Source organism: Hyla sarda, chromosome 5 (genome assembly GCF_029499605.1).
Source record: "Hyla sarda isolate aHylSar1 chromosome 5, aHylSar1.hap1, whole genome shotgun sequence".
NCBI lineage: Eukaryota > Metazoa > Chordata > Amphibia > Anura > Hylidae > Hyla > Hyla sarda.
In genome coordinates this window covers 248,791,599-248,813,477 of record NC_079193.1, presented here as the reverse complement: position 1 = coordinate 248,813,477, position 21,879 = coordinate 248,791,599, and the positions used below count along the sequence as shown (strand labels likewise).

Sequence of the window (21,879 nt, the reverse complement as noted above, 5' to 3'; positions counted from 1 at the left end):
ATCAATTCTGTTCATGTTCATCCCAATGGTGTTTGATGGGGTTGAGGTCAGGGCTCTGTGCGGGTCAGTCAAGTTCTTTCACACCAAATTCATTCGTTCTTTTGTCATTCCACAAACCCAGACTGGTCCATCAGACTGCCAGGGGGTGCTCCCCCCTCTGATTCATGACTTTTCAAATTTTGATTTCAGGCTCATGTTTTTTTCCTCCTTACATTCTAAGATCCCTAACTTTTTTTTTTTTGACTGACAAAGTTGTAATAGGGTTTATTTTCTGTGTGACAAGTTACAACATACCATGTATTACAAAGCCAGAAAAAAATTGTATGCAGGTCAAAGTAAAAATTGGAATTGCACAATTTTGTATGGCAATAATTTTTTGGGAGTTCAAAATACGGTAAATCTGACATTCCATATTTATTATATGGGTCAGTACAATTCCAATGATACCAAACTTGTATAATTTTAGTGTTGTTTTAATGTTAAAAAAAAAAATAAAAAATTATTTGAAACCCTGAAATATATATTAAAAAAAATAAATAAATAAAATTACCATGTTCTCACCCCTATAACTTTTTTTATTTTTCCACCTACAGAGCTGTTTTAGGGATTGCTTTTTGCGTCATGAGCTGTAGTTTTTAACGGTACCACTTTCATGTAGTTCTGGCTTTTTGATCACGTTTTATTAAAAAAAAATTGGGGGGGGGATGTAATGTAACGTGATTTTTTTTTTTTTTGGGGCGTTCTCCATGCAGGATCATAATAATTTAATAATATGAACACCAGAAAAAAGGAGAATGATGAATTGCCACTGGATATGACACTGCTGATTTACTATGATTAAGTGAAAATGGAGAGTGAATAAACCAGGTAGGCTATCTGGAGGTACAGCCTGACGAAGCGCAGATTGGCGTTATACGGACCGTGGCCAACGTCTGAGCTCCCCTCATTCAGTCTTCCGCCTCCCTGCTGAAGACCCCGTTTGGTGATCAACCACCTCCTCAGGATATGTTCCGGGTGAGTACCCCGTTCTTCATTCTTCTTGGTATCTCATGCATAATAATTTAATAGTTCACACACGGCGATACCAAATGTGTTTATTTTTTTGTTTGTACATTGTTTTATTTTTTTTTAAATGGGAAAAGGGGGGTGATTAGATTTTTTTTTTATTAGGGGAGGGATTTTTTTTTTATACACATTTTTTGGCCCCCCTAGGGGCCTATCATAAGCCATCATCAGATGGCTTACATAGATCAGTGTAATGCTATTGCATTACATTGATCTATGAAGTCTGTGCTCGATTGCCAAGAGAAGCCTAAGTTAGCCCTAAGCAATCTCAGAGCCAAGGAAGACGCCGAGGAGCAGGTAAGACATCGGGCTTCCCTAGCAATCCAAAGCGGGGTGGGGGAGGTGCTATGGGACCACTAGACACCAGGGAATAGCGGCATTTAGTGTTTAAATGCCGTGATCTGTATAGATCATGGTATTAAACCAGTTGAATGACGGGCCTCAGCGCGATCGCCGAAGTCAGTCATTACCGGCAGATGTCAGCTGCTGATAATAGCAGACATCTCCGGTCATGACGCGGGCACCAGTCATGTCTGCCCACCAGACCCATGACCTATATGTATGCCATGGGTAGGGAAGGGGTTAATATAAGGCTTGAATATGAAAACCTGCAGTGTAGCTCCAAGCGCACAGTTTTTGTGCCAGATGAGGTTTGGAACTTTGCATAAAGCAGAGCATTGGCCACATTTATAGAAAAGGAAATGGACCGCTCACCCAGTAATCCCACACCTTCTGTGCGCGGATCCACCAGTATATTTATTGAGTTGAAGACAGGCTACAATACACAAAGTCTCGTGTAGAGACTTTGTGTATTGTAGCCTGTCTTCAACTCAAATATACCCGTTTTTATACTGCATCCTTGTGCTGGACGTATTTTCTACATTGGCAACATTTATGCACTTTGCGACCACATCTTGGCTCAGTTGCTGCAGTTCGTAAATGCTTCCACTCCACTTTTCAATAATGCCACTCAGTTAACTGTGGTGTTCACAGCTTCTTGACCACCTCCGGCTGTAGCAAGCAGACTAAAAAGGGTCTGGGGAGCATAGTTATTAAATTGGATATAGGTCGTCTAGGTGGGATTGGCATCTATCAGACAATTTTGGCATGTACAGTGGGTATGCCATAAATGTTTGAGACTGGACTACCCCTTCAAAATAATGTAGCACTGTGTGTGTTTGCATGTTGGGAAATCTGTCAAATGTATTGTAATCAAAAGGCTTCAGCGATCAAGTATATGACACTTTAGCTTTGAGAATGAGCTAAAACTGATAGATTCCCTTTAGAAAGGTGCCAAAAAGGTGGTGTGAAGTCTTGATTGACATACAGGGCTCATCTTCCACCAATGAGCTGTGCACATCAATTAGCCAAGGCAGGGAGAGCTAAGGAAAGGAGGTGGTGTATATCCTGTGGCTCAGCACTACCTCTTTGACACTTAAGCTCTGAGCATGATCTAGAGTGGACTTATTTCCTGTAATCTTTATTGGAGCATTATTATAATGCTGAGCAGCCACCCCCCATTGAGATGATTGTGTGAGAATGGCTAATTTTTGGTATGTTGCACTATAGAGTCCAATCTGCCATTCTTTCTAGTTGCAATCTACCCCTGTAGTATCATCATATAATGGGTAAATATTCTTAAGATTTAACTATCAATTCCAAGTATTGTAGATTTTGGGTGGTAGGCATGGTGACCCATTTACTTTATTCTGAAAGGCATCGCCACAATACAGTGAAACCTCTCCATAAGATCACTTCCTTTATCTAGATCAGATTTATGTGAGACCGGTTTTTAGCCCACTAATAACCATTTATTTATTTTTTCTAAACCACCCCAACAGAAGACCACTTTTTAATGCATTTATGCTTGGTCTTCTCAGATGTTTCACTGTATTCAATAAAGCATTTTAAGAAAACACATTGTAAGAATACATCTGTCTTGAGCAAATGTTATAATCAAAAGGAGGAATTTTCTACATATAGACAGAAAGGGTCAGTCATTAAACAGTGAGCAATTTGGCGTACTGGACGAATTCCTCAAGTCAGCAAATAAATGATGTAACTGTTAGAGACGCTGTGTGCAACCTTTTTCAAGCTTCTGCCCATTAGTTTGCGACAGCCAAGTGTCATTTAAGCATTGTTTTCCTGTAAATGTAAGTGTCTGTGCCACAAGAATGGCACCACAACAGAGTTTTCAAGTCTAACACGTCATATCAGAAAATTAAGAGACCCTATACATTCATGTCTTTTCTAAATGACAGCCTGTCACTAACCAGTGATCACAACTGCAGTGTTTCTTAAAGTCTATAGCTTATCACAAGCCTTAAAAATTATGTCGAGAAAACGACACCGTGTGACACAGAGATAGAAAGCACAAACCTGTACAACACTGGCAGTCATTTTACTGCTAAATTAACAGCCAATTCTTGATGTAAGGCTAACATGAAGCAGATACGCAGAGATGGAAACACATCTGTTTAGTGATGTACAGAGATCTGTATTCCAGACCATTCTCCAGCAGCAAACAAAGCAGCCGCCAAATTGTAAAGCATAAATTACATAGGTGTCATACGTTACTTTATTCTGTACAAAGCCTTGCAGAGTGTAAAAGAATTATTGGTTTTAAAAGAACCTTTCCAGTGACCTTACACCAGTGACATGTTCCCCTAGTGACAGTATAATATACACCGAGCTCCCAGTGCACAATCTGAGGTAACAATTCTATATAACTGGAACAGATGGGCTGATCCTGTTGATCAAATGCCACATCTAGTGTGTCCAATTTGGCAGTAAGTAAAGGTGCAACAACTAAAGGAGAAAACGGGAGAGAATAGATCAGACTGACTCACTGGCCAAATGAAATAATCTTATCAGCCTGCTGGTTTTACTCCGTTATTTTATAAGATTTTATATTATTTGAATATTAAAATAAGTTTACAGATACTGGCTATTATAGAAGGTGTTGACATTGTTGGGCGCATCCATAATTAGTATAAATATAAATCAAGAAATTTTATTTTGCTTCTAGAATTCCTAGATCATGGCTCTGAAGCCAGAATTTTCCTGTTTTCTGTCAGGTCTGGTTATAATGCTTCACCTTTTTGCCTTCTGTTCCAAGGTAGACAGATACTAAAACTTGTTTACAAGGAGAGTCCTAGTCCAGATGTCTGGAGACCCAATATAAGCGCTTACAAATAAGCCACTATTGTTTAAAAAGCTCATCAGTGTGTATTTTAACAGGTTATTTAAAGTGCATGCTTGACCTAAAAACACTTATCCTATGGACTGTGAGCTTTGAAAATTCCCTTGCAGACTTGTTTTGCTATTTAAAGTGTGTTCCCCAAATCTACCAATGGAATGTATAAACTCAGCAAAAGGGTGAAATGAAGGTCTTCTTCTATGATCAATGTAATATTAATACGATTAGCAAGATTGTTTTCTATTACAACTGATAGTTATGCCAGATTTAGCTAAACAATATATTTCATATAATTTCTTATGGTAGCATCCAATAAGATATTGGCCATCCAGATGGAACACACGTGGATAAAACTTCCATTTTTGATTTTCTATTTTAATACATAATATTCATATATTTCCAGTCATCTATTTGAGATGACTGAGAAATTAATCTGTGGAAATTATCTAATTGGACAGAGACATAAATAATATGGTCATATGATATATATTACAATTGTAGTGAATATACCGTATTTATCGGCGTATAACACGCACTTTTTAGGCTAAAACACCTGCGTGTTATACGCCGATAAGCCGCTGCAGTTCAATGATTTAAAGCGGGCGCTTTAAATCATTGAACTGCAGCGGCTTAGCAGGTGCAGAGACCTGCCGTCGCTGATGGCTTCTCTGCCCCTGCCTATCCTGGGGTCTAGAGCCCTGCTGCCGGCCTTCTCTCCCCCTGGCTATCGGTGCTGCTGCCCGTTCTCTCCCCCTGACTATCGGTGTCGCTGCCCCATTGCCGGCGCCGATAGCCAGGGGGAGAGAAGCGGTGCCGGCAATGGGGCAGCGGCGCCGATAGCCAGGGGAAGAGAAGGGGCAGCGGCACCCATTGCCTCCCACATCCCCGGTTGTATAATTACCTGTTGCCGGGGTCGGGTCCGCGCTGCTTCAGGCCTCCGGTGTGCGTCCCCTGCGTCGTTGCTATGCAATGGACGGCGCTGCCCCTTCTCTCCCCCTGGCTATCGGCGCCGCTGCCCCATTGCCGGCGCCGCTTCTCTCCCCCTTGCTATCGGCGCCGGCAATGGGGCGCCGGCACCGATAGTCAGGGGGAGAGAACGGGCAGCAGCACAGATAGCCAGGGGGAGAGAAGCGGCGGCAGCAAGGCTCTAGACCCCAGGAAAGGCAGGGGGAGAGAAGCGGGCAGCGACGGCCTCTCTCCCTGCCTTTCCTGGGGGCTTCTGCGGGGTCAGAAACCGTGTATCGGGGTATACTCATGCACACACACGCACGCACCCTCATTTTACCAAGGATATTTAGGTAAAAAACTTTTTTTACCCAAATATCCTTGGTAAAATGAGTGTACGTGTTATAGGCCGGTGCGTGGTATACCCTGATAAATACAGTAGCTAGTTGTCCATTTCTTATCCTAGACTGCACTCTGTGGTTAACCTAGGAATAACTAAGTCCCAATCTACATAGGCACACCCACCGAATGACATCATGTTTCTTATGGGTGGAGAGGTCAGATAAAAAATAAGTTAAAAACCTGTGTCCAAGTCAGGAGGGCATATATATCTCTCAGGGAACCTATCAGAAAATATCTCATCACAAGACACAGAGCTCATCATAAGAAAATAACTTCCTAACATTCCATTACCTTGGAGGCCGAAAACCTAGATATCTGGTAATGTATAGATTTTAATATCTGAAATATTGATAAATTAACTTGCTTGAAATTTAGTTGTGCCTTGCTTTATTGCGGAGCCGTAGTGTTAAAGGAGCTACGTCATAATTTAGTGCTATTCGGTAAAGATGCATATTACCGAATATTGCATCTAAATTGACTCAGATGAAAATCTCTGCCTTGGAATCCATATTCTGGGGAATTAATATCAAGCCAGGTAATAGGGAGGACTATAATACCAAATATCTAAGATTGGTTATATTGTCAGAGCAATAATCTGGTATGAGAATTGTCTTTATATTTCATACATCTCCCATGTTATATTGTATGACCAGTTAGTCATCTGCCCTCTAGTGTTGTCCAGGTGATAGGGTAATTAGTGTTTGGTATAGAGCCATCTTGTGGCCAAATCAGAGTATTGCATACATATATATTGTTATTTGGTTTTGGGTTGATTATTTCAACTGTATTAATATTGTGTAATAGAATATATCATTTTTATATTTCATCTAACTGTTAGTAGTGGGTTTTACTATTGCACAACATAAATTACCTGCAAATGTACTCTTTTTTTTTTTTTTTTTTTTTTTTTTTTTTATGTCTACCTCATAGGATCAACCCTGTTGATATTTTTATTTGATCCTTCTTTTTCCATATAAAGCACTTTGCTTTATACCCTGACAACACGCAGTGTATTGCATATGGGGGTTGCAACTAGTCTGGCTGTGTGCATTTCTCTAACCTGGGAAGATATGGCACCAGTGTGCACTGTAGAAATAATGCAAGCTGTGGGTCATGTGTTGCTCTGATCAATGTTCTTTAGAGAAAGTTTGCAATCTGGCATTCCTCTGGATACTACAGTAGCACTTACTAAACAAATGGCACTGGCCTCTTTCAGGACCCTGAATGTACCCTACTACACTGCAAAACTTGTTTGTGTTGATTTCGTCTCCATATCCATGCACCTTAGGCTGCAATCACATATGTTTTGTAGTTACGATGACCGGATCCGGCTGGGTAATGTGAAAACCGGGCGCTCCTGTATCCCAGCTGGATCGGGCCCACATCTCAATCATTTGAATGCCCAGTATCCGGTTTTCCGACTGGACTGAAAACCGTGGTATGCTACGGTTTTCAGTCCGGCCAAAAAAAACGTATAGGGAGCTCAAATGAGCAGACCAGAGTCACTTTGACCATATAGGTATACGACCAACCAGGTCTCAAAGTTAAGATGCCTGACTGTATGAATCCAGTTGGAGTATGACTGTTGTAACTTTTTACAATACATTAGGGCTGCAACAAACAATGAATTGCACAATTTATTTGTTGCCGTTAAATTAATCGGTTAAATCGATGAATGCAGGAAAAACTGCAAAGTGACCAATAAAGTTTATTTTTTGGGGGGGTTTAATAAAAATTTAAATGTACTGACTTAGAATTTAAAGCAAAGCAGGCACCATCAGGGCATAATGCAATCTAAGAGAAGGTACTTTTACTTATTTTGCCCAAGGTTTGTGAAGTTATATTCAAGCTGTCTTGCAATGATTGTCAACAGTCAGAGGGGCTGGTCGGCTCTCGAAGCGGCATGCCTCCTCCTTGCTATAGCCCACTCCCAGCATGGAGCCCTGTATGTCAATCATGCGGGACCAGTAAAGTAAGGAAAATGGCCTTCTCTTATATCACATTATGTCCTAACTACACCTACACCTCTGTACCTTACAGGGAGGTGTGGGTGGCACTGCGGCCCCCTCTCTGGCCGGCTGGCTCCCAGCGGGGAATATGAAGTTACTGTGCAGTGATTTCATAGTGATTTCTGATAAGCTGGCACTGATTTTTCTGGCAGAGAATAGGACATCACAGCACTGTAACTTCATATTCCCGCACTAGGAGTTGGCCAGGAAGTGGGCGGAGCGCAGTGCTGCCTGCTGACCCAAAATATGAGTTACATATGTCATAACGCCGTTGTTCTATCATTTGTAACTAATATTTTGCTTAAAAACTAATCGGCGCTCGATTCATCAAGGACTATATTCTAGAATATTGATTAATCCTTGCAGCCCTACAATACATACTAAAACTATATCCTATGTCAGCTAGGAGGAGGACCAGAATGTAGCCTTTAAACGGAGACCAAAATAAAACAGAACTTCTGCTATCATCAATAGTAACGTACATACTTTACATATCTAGGCTTCCTAAGTGAAGACAGAGAAAATAAAACGGGTAATGAACCTTCTAAGTTCTGTGTGGATAGACAGAACTTAATTTTTTTATACCGCATTCATTAAAGGTTAATTACCATTAGAAAACATATCAACCATGAAAAATCCTATTAAGAATGAAGTGAAAATGAGAACAGCCGGCATCTCATGGAAGCCATTTTATCATTAGATTTGCTTTCAGCCAATATTGCAGTGCAGAAACAGATATGTCTTAGACTCCTTAGCAGCATGCATTCAACTATTAAAGTTAAGAGGATTAATTATTTTCCAGTGTAATAACCAACAATTAGTTCTTCTTCCCTAATAAAGTTTTTCCGTTTATCATCTCATACAAAATTAGTACAGTGTACTGAATTATGAACAATGCCGGGCAGAGAAAGAAAAAAGTGATCTGCATTATACTACATGGAATAGCTTATTAACAACAACAACAACAACAACAACATCTGCATAACATTAATAGGAAAATATATAACAAAGAAAAAATACAAAAAATATTTAGATAAAATATAATTGGCTTAATTATGTAATAGAGCAAAACTCTATAAAATCACAGAATAAATGTTTAAATATATGACATTCTGTACCAAGGAATAACTAGCTCCTAAAATGTGATCTTACCTGTTAGGCTCCTTTCACACTAGTGATTTTTCCGTTACTGAATCACATTGCAGCCTATGGGATTTTGTAACTGGCCATTTGCACCCGTATATGCATGCAGTAATTTTTCCGCCATGATGTCCCGTCACTATATAACGCCCGTAATGAATTACGGACATATACGGGTGCAAACGGGCAGTTACAAAATCCCATAGGCTGTAATGCGATTCAGTCTCGGCCGTCAGGGGTTTTGTAACGGCAGGTTTTTGCCAAAAATCGTGACGGAACATGCGACGGAACTTCAATAACGGAAAAATCACTAGTGTGAAAGGAGCCTAACTAATAGTAATGCGACCACATGTAAACATATTTGTATTTGCGATTATAAATTATTGTCAGACATTTTTTTTATTTTTGTAATTTTTTATTATTATTATTTCTTTTTAAACTTATTCATACATTTCAGGTTTTAGAAGCAGTTTGGTAAACCCTGCTCTACATCTGCTTAAAGGGTAATTTAAAGGGGTACTCCCCTGGAAAAAAAAAAAATTCTAAATCAACTGGTGCCAGAAAGTTAAACAGATTTGTAAATTACTTCTATCAAAAAATCTTCTTCTATCAAAAAATCTTCCAGTACTTATCAGCTGCTGTTATGATCCACAGGAAGTTCTTTACTTTTGAATTTATTTTCTGTCTGACCACAGTGCTCTCTGCTAACACCTCTGTCCATTTTAGGAACTGTCCAGAGTAGGAGCAAATCCCCATAGAAAACCAATCCTGCTCTGGACAGTTCCTAAAATGGACAGAGGTGTCAGCAGAGATCACTGTGGTCAGACAGAAAATAAATTCAAAAAGTAAAGAACTTCCTGTGAATCATACAGCAGCTGATAAGTACTGGAAGGGTTAAGATTTTTTTTTAATAGAAGTAATTTACAAAAATGTTTAACTTCCTGGCAACAGAAAGTTTTTCTGTGGAGTACCCCTTGTCCTGGTAGATGGATAATTTCAACCAAAATAGTACGATCCACCCCACTAGACCACCAGGAATGGATATAAGATCCCTTTAGACACTGCTGTCAACTTAGACAGCGGTGATCTAATGGTTTAATAGCGGCCACGGTGATCGCAGCATGCTAGGCTATTAGCGGCGGGAGAGCTGTAGCTAGCTCCTTTTACACCCGAGGCAAGCCCCCCCCATCTGACCCCTATAACTCCAATCTCTCCATATACAGGGATGTATGAGGGTAATCTTATGTGCCGGGATCTGTAGTTTTTATCGGAACCATTTATTATCAGATATATATGCACATTCACATATATACGCACTTTTTAAAATATTTTAATCACTATTTTTCAGTCTTCATAGGGACTTATATATGGAGTCTTTTGATTGGAAACCACTGAACACCGCTGTGTTACTGGGGGGGGGGGGGGGGGCGGTTCTGCTTCTCCAGTTTGTGTGATGCCTTTTATTTACTCTAATTTATGTGTCAGAAAATGCTGCAAGTTGCATTTAGTTACTAGATAACTACAACACCCAGCATGCCCTGATGCAGCCTATGGTTGTGTGGGTGTTGCAGCATGTTGCACTGTATAGTAGTACAGTTAAGGTTATTGTGTAACATACTGGGAGTTGTAGTTTTGGTTTGTGTCAGCTGCAGAGCCATAGGCTGTGTCAAGGAATACTGGAAATTGCAGTTAGTAACTACAACACCCAGCATGCCCTGATGCACCTTATGGCTCTGCAGCTGACCCGAACCAAAACTACAACTCCCAGCATGTTACACTTTATAGTTCTACAGTTTAGGTTACGGTGCAACATGCTGGGAGTTTTAGTTTTGGTTCGGACGTGTTTGCGTGCAACCGTGGGGCTCTTGGTTGGCGGGTGAGTATGAAGGGGTGGGATTCTGGGGGTGCAATTCAGTGCGGGCGGCCAGAAGCCACTAAAAATAAATAAAATTATATAGCACAACTGGCAGCAGCACTTGTCAGTCCGCCCCTGTACAAAACATACATACACATATCATACATACACCGGCCACTGCCCCTATATCATACATTACATACACACACACACCATCATACACATCACACACAGACAATCACACACACACACGCAAACCATACATATACACCATACATATGCACACATCATACATACATTACATACACACATCATATATACACAGACATCATACACACATCACACATACACTCACATCATACATACACCCGCCGCTGATACACCCCCCCCTAATGATACATTACATACATATACAACCACCCTTCCCACCGCCTGCATGCTCGGCCTCCTCACCTGAGCTTCACACCCCCGCTCTTACATTACACAAGAAGCAGGGGGAGAGCGAGGACAAACACAGCTCGGTACACAGCTCCATCCCCCGCACACAGCTCGGTACACAGCTACATCCCCCGCACACAGCTCGGTACACAGCTCCATCCCCTCCCCCTGCTCTGTCTCCCCAGGACCTAATCTACCACGGGGAGGCAGCAAGTTTGCACGGGGAAAACACAGAGCAGGGGGGAGGGGAGAGAGGACGCACTGCACGGGGCTGGGGAGGATTTCTGTGTGAAGGAGGACAGACTGCACTGCACTAATGAAAAATAAGGGGGAAGTCGGTCTGCCCCTGCTAGCCCGATACAGAGCTAAATCTATGAACAATTCACCTGCCCGGCGCCCAAAACTACTTGCCCCAGGCGTCGGGTGATTGGATTTCCACATCCTTGCACGTCCTATGCATAACCGCAAGCATCGGAGCGATGCTCACGTCATGCGCGGCATGTCCCGGCTGCTGATAGCAGCCAGGGACCCGCCCGTAATGGTGTAAATCCACGATCGCACGGCTGTCCGCCATTAACCCCTCAGATGCCGTGATCAATACAGATCACGGCATCTGCAGCATCGCAGTACTTTGAATGGACGTTCGGATCGCCCGCAGCGCTGCCGCGGCGATCCGATCATCCAGCATGGCGGCCGGAGTTCCCCTCACCTGGCTCCGGCCATCTCCCGGGGTCTTCTGCTCTGGTCTGCGATTGAGCAGACCAGAGCAGAAGATGACCGATAATACTGATCAGTGCTATGTCCTATACATAGCACTGAACAGTATTAGCAATCGAATAATTGCTATAAATAGTCCCCTATGGGGACTATTAAAGTGTAAAAATAAAAGCAAAAAAAGTAAAAACATAAAAAGTAAAAAAAAATGTGAAAAACCCCCTCCCCCAATAAAAACGTAAATTGTCCCATTTTCCCTATTTCAGCCCCATAAAGTGTAAAAATATTTTGTATACATATTTGGTATCGCCGCATGCTTAAATATCCCAACTATTAAAATAAAATGTTAAATGATACCGTACGGTGAACGGCGTGAACGTTAAAGAAAAAAAAAAGTCTAAAATAGCTCCTTTTTTTATAACATTTTATTCCCCAAAAAATTAAGTTTTATATAAGCAAATATGGTATCAAAAAGTACAGATCATAGCGTTAAAAATTAGCCCGCTGCTTATAGGGAAAAATGAAAAAGCTATAGGTCTTCAAAATAGGGGGATTTTAAACATACTAATTTGGTTAAACAGTTTGCGATTTTTTTTTTAAGCGCAACAGTAATAGAAAAGTATGTTATCATGGGTATCATTTTAATTGCATTGACCCAAAGAATAAAGAACACACGTCATTTGACCGTAAATTGTACGTCGTGAAAACAAAACCTTCCAAAATTTGCAAAATTGCGGTTTTCTTTTTAATTTCCCCACACAAATAGTATTTTTTTGGTTGCGCCATACATTTTATGGTAAAGTGAGTGATGGCATTACAACAGACAACTTGTCGCGTAAAAAACAAGCCCTCATACTAGTCTGTGGATGAAAATATAAAAAAAGTTATGATTTTTTGAAGGCAAGGAAGAAAAAATGAAGACGTAAAAATATAATTGTCTGAGTCCTTAAGGCCCAAATGAGCTCAGTCCTTAAAGGGTTAAGGTGACCTAGAGGACCTAAAGGTGACCAGCAGCCACAAACATGCACAACAATCAACTGAATGCTGTTACCTATTTTTGTTTCAGAGATTGGTATTGCAGGAATATAGCAACATACCGATTTAGCCACACCACATTTTAACACTATCCCCGGTGTGCTAATAAAAAGCTATGTTATGGTGCCAAAGTGGACTTAGTCTGTAGGAAGGTTGTAACGAGGTACAAATCACGTTAATAAGTTAGGACAGCTCGCTAAAGTTGCATTCACATGTTCAGGTATTTAATTAAATTGATTACAAAGCCAGGAATGGATGTGAAAATAGGAGAACGCTTAAAGCTTTCCTTTATACGCGTCATCCATTTATGATCTGATCTTGGCTTTGTAGTCAATAATTGCAATTAAAAACCTTAAAAGGAGACATCCTGTAAAAACAAACTTCTCCCCTATCCACAGGATAGGGGATAATTAGCTGATCGCAGGGGTCCGAGCGCTTAGACCCCCCGCGATCATCGGGACCCGGCGCCCATACATTTCTATGGGAGCGCCGAAAAGACCCAAGTACAGCACTTGGGAATCATTGGTGATCTCACAGAAATGAATGGAGGGCGTGCAGTCTACCAGTAGATGACACGTACTCTTCTTTGCGAGAGCCGGGGTCCCGTCCCGGAGATCACAGGGGGTCCCAGGGCTCGGACCCCCCAAATCAGCTACTTATCCACTATCCTGTGGATGGGGGATCAGTTTAGTTTAATCGGAATTCTCATTTAATGTGTGAACTCACCCTAAGTAAGTTGTCCTGTTGGGCTAATAGATCATGTGAAAGCTCGCTAAATCTGTATGTGCACAGGGTGCTGAATGCATGGGATGCCCCTACATCAGGTTTGTACTTTTTATATTTTTTTGTGGTTATGAAGAACACTTTTTTTTGGCAGGACACTTGCACCTATGGGGAGCATTAAAGGGAACCTGTCATCAATTTTATGCTGCTCAACCTAAAATGCTGTTAGAAACCGCCCCTGCTCGCCTCTCGACCGGCTAGAGTGAAGCGTCTCTTCCCAGCAGTGCGACGCTCAAGCCTCTCAGTGTAATTTATAGTGTGACAGGATCGCAATGCCTGCACAAGTTTTATGCAGACCATGATCTGAGCAGCATGAATCTCATGATAATTTCCTTTTAACCGGGGTAATTGGGTAGTTACATTTAAATATTTTATTATGGCTGCTCCCGGTGTGACACCATCCAGTTCCCTGCTCGTCCTGCTACTTCCAAGAGGGCAGAGATGTCCCACTTCAACAACTCCAAAACCCTTTTCTTACTTTGTGAATCAATAATAAAATGTCCATATGGTAATGGGAAAAGCAATGAGGAAAAGGGAGCTATAGTTAGCCTGGTTGTTTTTAGGGTGAACATTCAATTTCATATTAAAGTCAGTAACCTATAAAAGGCCATCATTCTATTTGCCCTATTTGTTCCGTCACTGAACAAAGCTACACAATTTTTCCTCAAAATAAAGTTGTTAAAAAGGGAATTTTCCCAATTCTATTTGGCTTTGATGAAAGCTGTTTTCATGGGGTTTGGCTATGCTGCAGTGGGTGGATGGATAGCATTACTTCAGTAAATGCCTTGCACCCTGCTACCCACTGCAGCATAGCCACACCACCTGGAGACCATGTGACTTGCGATGTATTGTCTCTGGCTGCATGGAATGCTGGGAATGGTCAGAGACAAAATTAAACTGAGAGGACTTGTACAACAGCACTTCCAGGTGTGAGGGAGAGAAGGAAGGGAGAGGAGGAGGGAGGGAAGGAAGGATAAAACCTTAGTTACTTCATACAAAAAAAAAAAAAACATAAAACCTCACATATCACAAAAATATCTGCCCCAGGAAATAAGTAAAATCTTCACCAATTTTTTCAAACATAAATAAACTAGAGTGTATATGTATTCTTTGGATATCTTTGTTTTTGCCATAATGTTCACAGAAATGCAGCAATTAAAGCAGTGTTTAAAGGGGTACTCCACTGGAAAACATTTTTTTTTTATCAACTGGTGCCAGAAAGTTAAACAGATTTGTAAATTACTTCTATAAAAAAAACTTCATCCTCCCAGTACTTATCAGCTGATGTACGATGCACAGGAAGTTCTTTTCTTTTTGAATTTCCTTTCTGTCTGACCACAGTGCTCTCTGCTTATACCTCTGTCCATTTTAGGAACTGTCCAGAGTAAGAAAAATCCCCATAGAAAACCTATCCTGCACTGGACAGTTCCTGACATGGACAGAGGTGTCAGCAGAGAGCACTGTGGTCAGACAGAAAGGAAATTCAAAGAGAAAAGAACTTCCTGTGCATCATACAGCAGCTGATAAAGTACTGGAAGGATTAAGATTTTTAAGTAGAAGTAATTTACAAATCTGTTTAAACTTTTTGGCACCAGTTGATAAAATTTTTTTTTTTAAATGGAGTATCCCTTTAAGTCCAGCTGATAAAACTGATTCTGCAATGGAGCCCCCTCCATCGGAGATTTGATGCAGAACATAGCTGACCTATCAGCTCTACTGATTTGTCTTGTTTTAGTAAACACTTGTATTTTCCATGAAATAAAAATTTGAAAAGATTTTTTTCGCATGACTCGTGTTGAGAAAAAATGTGTTTCTTCTGTGACTCCTATTATAGGTTTATGAACAAATCAACAATTGGATGATACAATTCCATATGTCAAAAGGAGTTTCCTACAGTCTAAAACTGGCAGTACTGTACTCGTAATACCCCAATGTCAATTTATTCACACATATTTCTAGGAGGAATAACAGAGGAATCAAACAATGCAAAGTTATAAAACATTTTTTCTAGAATTGTCAAAGTATGAGGATGACAATTATTAACTAACATAGATATGTCCAGAGAGCTGATCAAAGTTAATATGAACAGGTATGGGCGCTGAAATAAGGAGTCTGGATCAGAGAGAAAGAGAGCGTGTTTTCCCATTTACTTGGTCTAATGAGCATCATTATATTTCCAAGCCTCATAATTGGTACATAAGGATTAAAAAAGGGAGATGCAAGGTTGACTAAACTTACACATAAAAAGGAAACGTTCCTAATTTACTGCTTGGCGAAAAACAAACAAGTAAGCAAAGAAAATGTTCAAATCTTAATGGTTCATAAATCAACACAAGAGTCAAATGTCCTGAAAGCCCTGTGTGACTAATCCGGCGTATTCAAAATATGGATTTAAAATGCAAGTTGGCACTTACCGATCAGTAACTGAAGTTAAACAGAGCATTAGCGTGTTAAAAAACCCCATCAGCTCTTTCTGCAGATGCTGCCTCACAGCTGCTTGTGTATCGTCCAAGTCCTTTTTGGCCGTTTGCTCTTTCTGGATGATTAGATCTAGTAGTGGACTTGGACTCTAAAAAAGTAACATTAAAATTAACTTTGAGCGCCTTGGTATTGCGTAACGCTGGAAAGTTGTGATTGACATGAGTGGTCTTTTTATGCGAAAATAAAATAAATAGCCCAGAACAGTGGATTCCAAGGTGACATTTGCAACCTGTTCTCACAAATTACCAAATCCATGATGTAACCATAAAAGAGAAACACATATGCTTCTACTTTTTGCATTTTCGTTACAATGTAATAACATCAATAACAGTAAACAAATTACTTTGCATAAACCAAAATATCATTTCTGCAGCCAAACTCTGTGAAATGCTTGAAGCTTCAGAGCTCTAAGTGCTACAATGTATTCATCATTAGCTTGTAGGCAATACATCATTAATCCGATCTATCATCCTCTAGAACTTCATTATAATTGAGAAGATACAGTCAGGTTAGAAAAAGAGAACTTTTTTATGCAATTTTTTTTTGGCTAATTATAGTGCTGTGACTGAGTTCAGTTTAGCTGCTACTAGCGCATGTTATAACATACACTAAGGAACCTGTCGTATTAAACATGTAGTGTAATGTGCAGGATTTGCTATGTAGATAAGGATAGGGTTTTGTGAGAATAGTCACAGCTATTTCTGTATGTCTACTTGGACAGGTAGTGCTGTCAATCATGCATAACACCATCCACTGGACTCCTAAGCCTATAATAAGCAGAAATGTAATGAATACATTATAGATTGCGTAGAATTTTTTCACTCCAAACTATACACCAATATATGCAGAAAATCCTGCTCTATAACATGCTGCCTGCAGCTTAGGGTGCATTCACACCAGGTTTTGTACATACGGGTGCCGGATCCGGCGGAGGGAGGGGCAAACCGGGCACTCCCGTACCCCAGCCGGATCAGCCCGTGACTCCATTTACTTTAATGATCCGACCGGAGTCAAACTGTGCATACTGGTCAAAACTGAGCTGACCGGAGTCAGTTTCCTGACCGGACATAAAACCGTAGTATACTATGGTTTTAGGTCCGGTCCAAAACCGCATACGGGTCAAAACTCAGCCAACCGGAGTCACCGTTTGACTCCGGTCGGATCATTAAAGTAAATTGAGTCACGGGCTGATCCGGCTGGGGTAAGGGAGCGCCCCTTTTTACCCATCCCCCCGGATCCGGCACCCGTATGTACAAAACGTGGTGTGAATGCAGCCTTACATTAATGGGGACCTCTACTCATTTTCAGTCTGGCATTAGCAGCAAAAATAAATAAATAGTGCAGTGTTTCAGTAGAATCATATCATAGTCTTAACACTAGGTGAAAACCGGCTTTTAAAAACTGGATTTTATACAGGGTTAGACATACTGTAAAACAAACCTAAAGTCTCTTTCTTGTCATTCATGTATATTATACAGTATCACTGTTGACAAACTGATTTTCATAACAGCACAAGTAACAAAGTTAATTTGGTTAAGGAACATGATGATATGATGTGTCAGACCAGACAGAGTTCTAAAGTGGAAAAACTGTTAATGCGTGCTTGGTAGGGGCTTTTTGACCCAAGTTTCTGGGTGTGCTGCAGTCTACCTATTTCCTGATTACATTGCATTACATGCAAAGACTGGCAAAACATCTGCCAACAGAAGCAGCTGTGGTCGAAAGTCAATGCTTAAAAAAAATAAAAAAAAATACACAGTTAAAATAAAGGAAACCAGCATGTGCTGAAAAAAAGATTGTTTTTTGGGCTACAATTCAACAAAATGCTCTTCTGTCCCTTGTGTCAAACTGACCTTCAACCACAGCTACTTCTGTCTGCAGATGTTTACATGGTCTTTCCGAACTGAGATGCGATTAAGGAAACGGTAGAGAATCGACATACCCATTAACTTACCAATTTGGGACACAGATGCCAATGCCAGGAAGGCACCAACAATCATTGCCATGTGGAACTCTGTCAGGTCTGACAGGTCACTCCCCTAAAACAAACTGATTTTCACAATAGCACAAATAGTAAAGTCCATCCACAGTGATATCGGACTAGCAGAGAATGTTAACCGAAATGGCAGGTGTGTCAGGAAATTGTAAAGATAGTCTTCCAGTTATTTCGTCCAACCCCTGTAGATCTCTGTCTATTTGTGTAAAGTAGATGCAACAGGCTGAGGGGTACAGTTTTTTTCACTTCCTTTACATAATTTTATAAGAGAGAAAGGAAAACCATTTAAACCTAGATAATTCAAGTGTCCATGTGAACGAGTGGCTATTGCAAGTGACTGCAATGCATTAAGTCAAATGCAACTTTCATTTACCAACAGGTTTTAATAGCTTACAGTGCTTAGCCAGCCCTGCAGTGGTAATCATCCTGCAGACCTCTCATGCAGAACACTCCTATCTTGCTGCAATGTCCGTAAGTAGATGTGAAAACAGAATTCAATTAAATGCCCCTGAAATCGCTTTACAAGAAAAATATATAGGGAATTCATCCGTAAGTGGTCATAAAGTACATTACTAAACTGACTTTAACCTTTGGAAAGAGGAGCAGACAATGAGTCAGTAATATTTAGATGAGAGACAGAGAGAATGTAAACAGCAATGACAAAAGTCAAATTTCCCAGTCCTGTATGAGCCCATAAATGCGAGACATAGTAAGATCAGCAGGAATCCTCAGGATGAATGACTCTGTGAGCCGGCAAGCAAATAATAATGTTTTCTGATTATCATACAATGTCACTCCTGCTGCAGTATTTGCTGGTTTATTGAGACCCGGAGCACTGTGTGAGACAGATTCAGTGCTCCCATCAGAATTCCATTGGCAGGTGAACAAAATAAATGTATACTCTTTTACAGCTAAATTATCTTTATTGGCCATGGATGTTAATGCTGTATCATCTGTCAGAAGTGGCAATTGCAATACTCTAAGGTACTGTTCTTACTTGTTTAAGTAGCATCTCTAGTATCCATTGGAGATCCTGCAAGTCTGAGCTTCTACTCTGTTCTCTCAGGATCTTGTTTAGGAAGCTCATCACATCTGCCAGTAGCTTTTCATCTTCAGCACATGCTGGTTGAACCAGCAAAAACCTACAGAGGAAGAAGAACAAACATTAACCTTTCTTCTGCTTGGGGCAAAGAAAACTTTGACAGCAAACTAAAGCCTGCATTTATGTTCTTAAAGGAATACTAAAATCCGAAAAAGCACACAAAATAAAAACAAAGTGACCCGGCTCCTTCTACTTTCATCTCATAACCTGCTTTGATCCAATTTTGTTTCATTACAATTAACAATGAGAAATATAAGAAGAAATCTTCACTGTGCTTCCCAGGAGATCAACCATGCCACATTTATGTGTCTGGCTGGAAGATAACTTGTTGAAGGGATTTCAATTCTCTGCCATGTTTGCAGCAGGACAGAAAGTGATCATTAAGCCCTGCCCCCTTAGTGAAGCACTAGCTAAGGACTGAACAGATCAGCAGATTATCCTGAATGTTATCTGCAGGATTTCTACACGATTATTTTTTTGTTCTAGTGTTTAAAGCACAATTGCCACTTGAAATCTGCCTAGAAAAAGTGTGCATCTTCCTGCGGCTTATTTCCTGCCTTTAAGGCGATATATCACTTTTTAAGACAGTTGGCAACAGTCAGAAACATGTTGTCAGGGGTCTGCAATGCCTATGTTAGAGCTTTTAATGCTGTGTTAGCACAGTGCTACTCCACACTTGTGCTGTAATTCAACATAACGTCGTGTGCACAACAGGAGGGGGGGGGGTTGTTCCGACAGCTGGGACCTCTCACGATCTCTTGTACGGGGCCCTGGCTTTTACCGGAAATGCAGCCGAAGGTAGTCAAACGGCTCTTCCATAGAGACATATGGACGAGGAGTGGCAGCCCCTTCATGCATGGGTCGTGACGGGCCGCTCCGAGGGAGAGCTGGGGCCCTGTACGGGAGATCGCGGGGGGATCCAGCGGTCTGACCCCCCGCCAAATCTAAAACGTATTCCCTATCCTCTGGAGACTTCTCCTTTAAGTAAAAAAAATTAGATATATGTTTGGTTTGTTTACCTGGATACTATAAATGAACATTTAGATAAAGGTCATGTAAGCTGCTTCATTGTTATACAGATGGATGCAAACACAAAGAAGGTATATATGCTAGATATTTGTAGAACCACATAGGTATGCAGGTATACCTGCTATCTAAATCACAGAACAATTAGAGATGCTGTCCACTGACAAAAACCACAACAGAATCCAACAGATGAAAACACAAGTCTATGAGGTTCATTGGGCACCAATGGTATCCATTGTATGACAGATCTGGCAAAGCATTGTGGTGTCTGTTCTGTAAATAAAGCTTATTTATTGTATGTTGAAAAGTTTTATTATACTTTGTGTATGAAATGCTTGTCATTTTTAAATGGAATAATCATGTAAATGGAATCGATTCATCTACACCAGTGTGCAAAACTACACCTGCCAGCATGCCCGGACAGCCAACAGCCGGTGTTACAATACTCACGGGATTCATAACAATGATTCTCTGCTCAATGTTCCCTCTGGTCTTGTTATATTTTAGTTCTTTACTGGAAACCGATTCAAGATCATCAGATGTTCTGGATTATGGATGTGTGTGCATGCAAATAAACACACAGACACACACATATATACAGTGTACATAAGCATTATAACCAGTAGTAATTGTAGCATAAGGTTTTCCTGCAGAAATTCAATGCCCCCAAGTGAATGCTTCACTCAAAAGAAATATTTATGATTCCTGAATGCCTAAATAAACACTGTGGAAAGTAAAAAGCTGCTTGCACCAGGCACTTCTATCATCACACGTGTGTGTGCATATGTTATGCAGAGGAAGCAGGTATTAGAAATGGTGCGGCGGGTCTCACCTGCTTAATGCAGTATGCCAAGGCAAATACTTCAAGGAAGACATGTTATAGTCAGTGAGGCAGTTTAGAACCAGTCTGTCATTTAGGAGATAAAAATTCATCCTAGCAACAGCAGAACGGACGTCCCCATGAGACACAGCCTGAATGATATAGCTCAGGCAATCTTGCAGTCCACTAGTTGAGTGTGTCATTCTCAATGTCAGGACTTCTTCTGGGGATAACTTTAATGTATCTGAAAAACTTGGGAGAGGAAAAGAAGAAAAAAAGAAAACAGTCACAGAGTGAAATGTTCTATACACAGGTACAGCAATAAAGAATCTAGCTGACACAAGTAGCTGTTTGCCATACTGATATCTAATCACAAGCTAAATACTGGAACATAAGCCAGCTAAACAAGGACATGCCTTATCGTTAGGCGAGCCGGCCTGGTATACATCTGTACAGCCCAAATTTTATGGTGGCATATTGCAGGTAAAAGTACAACTTATTCTCGCTCTTCCAAAGAATTTTCTTTAGTCTTTTGTTTAGACAAAAATATTGAAGCAAGAGTAAAAAGTTTTCCTTTTTTTTGATGATCAAAAAGAGTAGTATAGTGTTCTTTTCTATCCAACATCTATCTCAACATGAGAACCCCACCTGAATCCCTAAGCAGTGAGCTCCCTCAGGCGGTAGCTTGTAGACGGGCAGAATTTTCTTAAATAACTTGGCTCAAATAAATATGGCTGTGTGGATGGAAGCCGGTCACTCACTAACTGTGCCCACTATGAAGAATTTTGTGTCTAATTCAATAATAATAAGAAGAAGAATAGTCCATTAACCCATTTATGGATGGGGATGTTTCCACCCTTCATGGCCAG

At 40.6% G+C, this 21,879-nt stretch overlaps 1 protein-coding gene across 2 annotated transcripts in view; it reads right to left on the bottom strand.

Annotated features, from left to right (window-relative positions):
• The window catches only part of RTTN (rotatin), a 259,753-nt gene that overhangs the window by 114,541 nt on the left and 123,333 nt on the right, over nt 1-21,879 (bottom strand). For both annotated transcript variants that reach the window (XR_008844181.1, XM_056521457.1), the window contains exons 26-28: nt 21,023-21,262; nt 19,060-19,204; nt 16,000-16,154 (exon numbers count right to left, since the gene is read on the bottom strand). Coding sequence is in view for 1 of the 2 variants with exons in the window: in XM_056521457.1 (XP_056377432.1) it covers nt 16,000-16,154; nt 19,060-19,204; nt 21,023-21,262 (540 nt within the window). In the remaining variant the exon portion in view is untranslated. The remainder of the gene's footprint in view (nt 1-15,999; nt 16,155-19,059; nt 19,205-21,022; nt 21,263-21,879) is intronic.